The 6,000-nt window shown below is 31.4% G+C and overlaps 1 protein-coding gene across 1 annotated transcript in view; it reads right to left on the bottom strand.

Moving 5' to 3' along the window:
- The window catches only part of LOC148950914 (coatomer subunit gamma-2-like), a 92,277-nt gene extending 87,751 nt beyond the window's left edge, over positions 1 to 4,526 (bottom strand). Inside the window, exons 1-2 of the mRNA XM_089090949.1 lie at positions 4,508 to 4,526; positions 3,598 to 3,694 (exon numbers count right to left, since the gene is read on the bottom strand). Coding sequence (XP_088947075.1) covers positions 3,598 to 3,694; positions 4,508 to 4,526 — 116 coding nt within the window. The remainder of the gene's footprint in view (positions 1 to 3,597; positions 3,695 to 4,507) is intronic.
- Between the last annotated feature and the right edge of the window lie 1,474 nt (positions 4,527 to 6,000).

A 6,000-nucleotide genomic window follows, 5' to 3' on the forward strand; every position in this document is an offset into this window, starting at 1 on the left:
AAAATAAAAATCTAAGCTAAGTCTCTAATGTAAAACTCCAAACTCTTAACTATATCTAAACTAAACTAGAACTCTAAGCTAAGACTATAATATAAAAATTTAAACTCTTAACTATTGCTAAACTAAACTACAACTATAACAAAACTCTAAGCTAAGATACTAAGCTAAAACTATAAAATATTAAATTAAAATCAAATAAACTAAAACTACAAAAAAAACTCTAAGCTAAGACTCTAAGATAAAAGATATAAAATCTTAACTAAAACTAAGTAAAATTAGAACTCTAACAAAAACTCTAAGCTAAGACTCTAAGCTAAAAATCTAAACTCTTAACTAAGACTAAACTAAACTAGATCTCTAACTAAAACTCTAAGCTAAGGCTCTAAGGTAAAACACCTAACTCTTAACTAAAACTAAACTAGAACTCTAACTTAAACTCAAATGTAAAAAATCAAACTCATAACAAAAATTAAAATAAACTAGAACTCTAACAAAAAAACTCAAAGCTAAGACTCTAAGCTAAAACTCTAAACTCTTAAGTACTAATAAACTATACTTCAACTATAACAAAAACTCTAAGCTATGACCCTAAGATAAAACCCTAAACTCTTAACTATAACTAAACTAAACTAGAACTTTAACAAAAACTCTAATCTAATACTCTAAAATTAAAACTCTAAACTATTAACTAAAACTAAACTAAACTAGAACTCTAACAAAAAGTCTAAGCTAAGACTCTAAGATATAAATCTAGACTCTTAACTAAAACTAAAGTAAACTTCAACTCTAACTAAAACTCTGAGCTAAGACTCTAAAGTAAAACACCAAACTCTTAACTAAAAGTAAACTAAACTAGAACTCTAACTGAAACTCAAAGGTAAAACATCAAACTCTTAACTAAAATTAAACTGAACTAGAACTCTATAAAAAAAAACTCTAAGCTAAGACTCTAAGCTAAAACTCGAAACTCTTAACTAAAACTTAGCCTAACTAAAACTTTAAGTAAAACTCTAAGGTATGACTCTAAGCTAAAACTCTAAATTCTTAACTGTAACTAAACTAAACTTCAACTCTATCTAAAACTCTAAGCTAAGACTCTAGGCTAAAACTATAAACTCTTAACTAAAAACTAAACTAAACTAGAACTCTAACGAAAACTCTAAGCTAAGACTCTAAGCTAAAACTCGAAACTCTTAACTAAAACTTAACCAAACTACAACTTTAAGTAAAATTCTAAGCTACGACTCTAAGCTAAAACTCTAAATTCTTAACTGTAACTAAACTAAACTAAACTAGAACTCGAAATAAAACTCTAAGCTAAGACTCTAAGCTAAAAACTCTAAACTCTTAACTAAAACTAAACTAAACTAGAACTCTAACAAAAACTCTAAGCTAAGACTCTGAGCTAAAGAACTCTAAACTTTTCACTAAAACTAAACCAAACTAAAACTCTAAGCTAAGTCTCTAAGGTAAAACTTCAAACTCTTACCTATAACTAAGTTGTGGGTGAAAAGGATGGGTACTTCAAATTGTAAAATGGGTTTAGGACGGTCACTAAGAAAAGAACTTGTTCTGAAATGCCTTTTGAAAAGTATTGCTTGGTGTTTGGCATTCAAAAAGCTGTAAAGTAAAGTTGTAGGTCAAAAGAATGGGTACTTTTGTAAAATGGGTTTAGGACGGTCACTAAGAAAAGAACTTGTTCTTAAATGTCTTTTGAAAAGCATTGCTTGGTGTTGATCATTCAAAAAGCTGTAAAGTAAAGTTGTGGTTGAAAAGGATGGGAACTTCAACTTGTAAAATGGGTTTAGGATGGAAATTATGAAAAGAACTTGTTCTGAAATGCCCTTTGAAAAGTATTGCTTGGTGTTGGAGCATTCAAAAAGCTGTAAAGTAAAGTTGTGGGTGTAAAGGATGGGTACTTCAACTTGTAAAATGGGTTTAGGAGGGACATTAAGAAAAGAACATGTTCTGAAACGCCTTTGAAAAGTATTGCTTGGTGCTGGAGTATTAAAAAAACTGTATAGTAAAGTTGTGGGTGTAAAGGATTGGTAGTTCAATTTATAAAATGGGTTTAGGATGGACACTAAGAAAAGAAATTGTTCTGAAATGCCCTTTGAAAAGTATTACTTGATGTCGGAGCCTTCAAAAATGCAGTATAGTAAAGTTGTGGATGTAAAAAATGGGTACTTCAATTTGTAAAATGGGTTTAGGAGGGACATTAAGAAAAGAACTTGTTCTGAAATGCCCTTTGAAATGTATTGCTTGGTGTTGGAGTATTCAAAAAACAGTATAGTAAAGGTGTGGGTGTAAAGGATGGGTACTTCAACTTGTAAAATGGGTTTAGGTTGGTAATTAAGAAAATAAATTGTTCTGAAATGCCCTTTGAAAAGTATTGCTTGGTGTTGGAGCATTCAAATAGCAGTATAGTAAAGTTGTGGTGAAATGGATGGGTACTTCAAGTTGTAAAATGGGTTTAGGATGGACATATATATATATATATATATATATATATATATATATATATATATATATATATATATATATATATATATATATATATATATATATATATATATATATATATATATATATATATATATATATATATATATATATATATATATATATATATATATATATATATATATATATATATATATATATATATATATATATATATATATATATATATATATATATATATATATAATATATATATATATATATATATATATATATATATATATATATATATATATATATATATATATATATATATATATATATATATATATATATATATATATATATATATATATATATATCAAATGTCAATTAATAAATCTCATCCAGGAATGCGAACTTAGAATAAATATATTTTTGATTATTTGAATATTTCATATTTTTTTACTATCTTCAAAAGCAATTTACTGTAAATTTCGAACAAAATTTTTGTTCATTTTGATAGTAACATGGGACCCTTTCAAATAGGGGTCCGATGGAGCCCAATCGCTCTTTATCCGGCAGTGACTGCAAAATGCTTTGACTGAAAACACCTTTAAAACTTAGAAACGAAACAAATTAAGGAAGTAGTTTAGCCATTGTCAGAATTTAAACGTTTACATTAGTGCAAACAAGACAAATCCCTCTATCCGGGGAAAGGGAAAATCAAGAAATCTGTGTGCCACTATTTCTCTAGGAGACGATTCCCTGGACCAAACTTGAGGGATCTCTCCTATCATCATCCGGAATGCACCCTAATTTAACGCGTTATACGTAATAATTTATCAGGCTACCTCAAACAAGCCACACCAAGCCTACTACAAACCAGAATTATTTGGCTTTGTGCGTAACCTAAACTAAGGCTTAGGTTACGAGTAACCAAAGTTTCTATTATTAAATTTCTGACCAGAAAATCTTTAGGACCCAGTCCCCTCCCTCCACGTAAATCTGAAAGCAGTGACCTATAATGCATCTTTTTCAATTTACTCCCCCCCTCCCCAAGGATTCAATCTTTGTTCAAATGGGTTCATTGCCCAAATTATAAAATGGAATCGGCCTTGTAGGTTTAGAATCATAAAATTACAAATACTTTACCCAATATCAGTAATCGGTGGCTTGTCCCATCCCTTTTTGTAGCATAAATAACAACTATGACTCCAAACGCTCACATAGTTTAAAGAAGCGCCCCAGCCTAAAACAAAGAACACATGAGTAGAATATACAAGTTATACACATAAAACAAGAGCTGGGCAATCTTTTCGAAGGGACGATCTATGCGAATTGGAAACTTAACGACACTTCCAGTTTAAATTTTGTTTTTCTTTCGCTATTATATTTTTTTTTTTAATGTTTGAATATGTAAGGAATTTAAGTTCGAAGGGGAGAATTATCCAGCTAGGAAAGAGGTACATTTTACATGACCGTTATAAAATCAAAACGTGGTATCTATGCAGGGAGGATGATTCTGAGTACCTCTACTCCCTCTTTAGACTATTCTAAGACGTAGGAAATTGCATTAAGAAAAGTCTACATCTGTTATAATCAATCAAAGCAATAAATCTTTCTGTAATTTGGGTTAAGTTTGATTTTCTTTTAAGATTAAATTCAAAATGATTAAACATATTATTGATTAAAATAAATTGATTCCTTTGCCAGGAATTGTCGTTTAAAATTTACTTTATTTTTTTCATTTTGCATGCAATTTAATTGTTCTTTTTATTTGAGACTTTTTTCCTCAAAGTATTTAAAATACACTTATTCATAAAATACTAAAACATCCTAAAATTCTAAAATCCTGATATCCTAAAACAATTGTATGCAACCCGCTTAGGTGTGGAGAAAACGAAGCAATGGGCTTGCATTCTAGCATACATGGTAGGTCTGAATGGTTATACGGTGATATGGTAAAATGGTGATGAACCCTAACTGCAATCATTGGACTATAGGAATATGCCTTTAGGCAGCCTTGCTTCCCCTGCACAACTCCTTATGAGTCAGCAATTACAATAAACACTGCCATGCATGGTCAATCATTTACAAAAGAAAGTAGTACTTGTTGAAGCATTTCTTAAAAGTCATGAGAGTTGTCAAAACCATCATTATGATAAACAGCCAAAGCTCAAGCCCATCTTGAAGTAGGTGTTTATGTTAGCATTCAACCTTTCCCACAATGTGTTTGGAATCCAGCAATGGTTGTTGCTCTTTCATGACAGCCAAGATCATTTAAAGTGGAAACAGAAGAGGAATCTGCAATTAGAAGAAACAGAAAACATCTTTCAGGTCATTCACAATACAATCCCAATATTTGTCAATGTACGCCTAGGTCAGCTGTGCCACAAAATGAATCTCCCACTAAGCTCACTGGAACAGATTCCATGTCTCCAGCAATCACATTACAAATGCTTCGGCTCCCCTTATCTCAAGCATCACTAGCACCAACTTCAACAAACATAACACCCACCAAAGGTCTTAGGGTGTTTGCTAAACCTTCAAAGACGGGACCAAGTAGATCTGTACTATGGCTAGTGGTTTTCCTAAACCAGCCAGAACATGTATTGGAAGAGCTATCACGAGACCTGAGAGGCTCAATCTATCAGCAGAGTTGGTGTAAGAGAAAGACATGAGTTGTTAATGAATATAGTCAGAGAGTAGTAGTGCTTACAAGAAGCAAGCCTAGCACCTTCTTATGTATGTTTTATGGAGATAGTTCATTTATAAGAAATATTAGTAGAATATTATAGAAGTAGTAGTTATGTGAATAGGCTAGTAGTAGACCACATAAAAGAAGCAAGCCTTATGCCTTCTAACATATACCCTTATGAAGGTAGTCAATAATGGTGTGTAAGCCAGGTGAGTTTGGTTCTAGTGATTGCTTAGTGTTCCCTTCAAAGATGTGTGTGCCATTCAAAGAACAACAGAAAGAAGATGCAGTATCCTGCTATGTTTGTGCTTCTGCACCCTGCTTGTGCTTGTTGTGCTTGCATTTGTACCATGCTTCTGCCTTGCTTATATGTTGCTTTGTTTTGTTGGTAGCCTGGGTCATTAAATTATGTTAGCCTAATACAAATACTGCAAGCAGTAATCAAGATATTATACTCTCAAAATATTCTTAGTGCAACTTAGGCAATAGGTCAATTTCCTGGTAATGATTCTTTACCAAAAACTACATTTCATCAATCATATCTAATATACTATCCATGAATTTTATAGAACTTATAGGAAGGTGAGAGGACAAAGGTTATAATGTCATATAATTATTTTATGAAGTTCTATAAGATTTACAAAGGCCTCAAATTGACTATGGTCTGTTGCCAATGTTTATGTACATACATGTACAGGGAGGGGGAGATATATGACAGGACAGGAATCCTTCCATTATAGTCTTAACAAAATCCCCTGGATAGTAGCATGATTTCCCCCAACCCCTGGAAAAAGCCTCAAACTACTCTTATGAAAAGATTGAATCTGTGCAAACTTTAGAGGGATAACCACATACAA

The sequence above is a fragment of the Artemia sp. Qi Xiang Cuo genome, chromosome 6 (assembly GCF_049724085.1).
Source record: "Artemia sp. Qi Xiang Cuo chromosome 6, ASM4972408v1, whole genome shotgun sequence".
In the NCBI taxonomy this organism is placed as follows: domain Eukaryota; kingdom Metazoa; phylum Arthropoda; class Branchiopoda; order Anostraca; family Artemiidae; genus Artemia; species Artemia sp. Qi Xiang Cuo.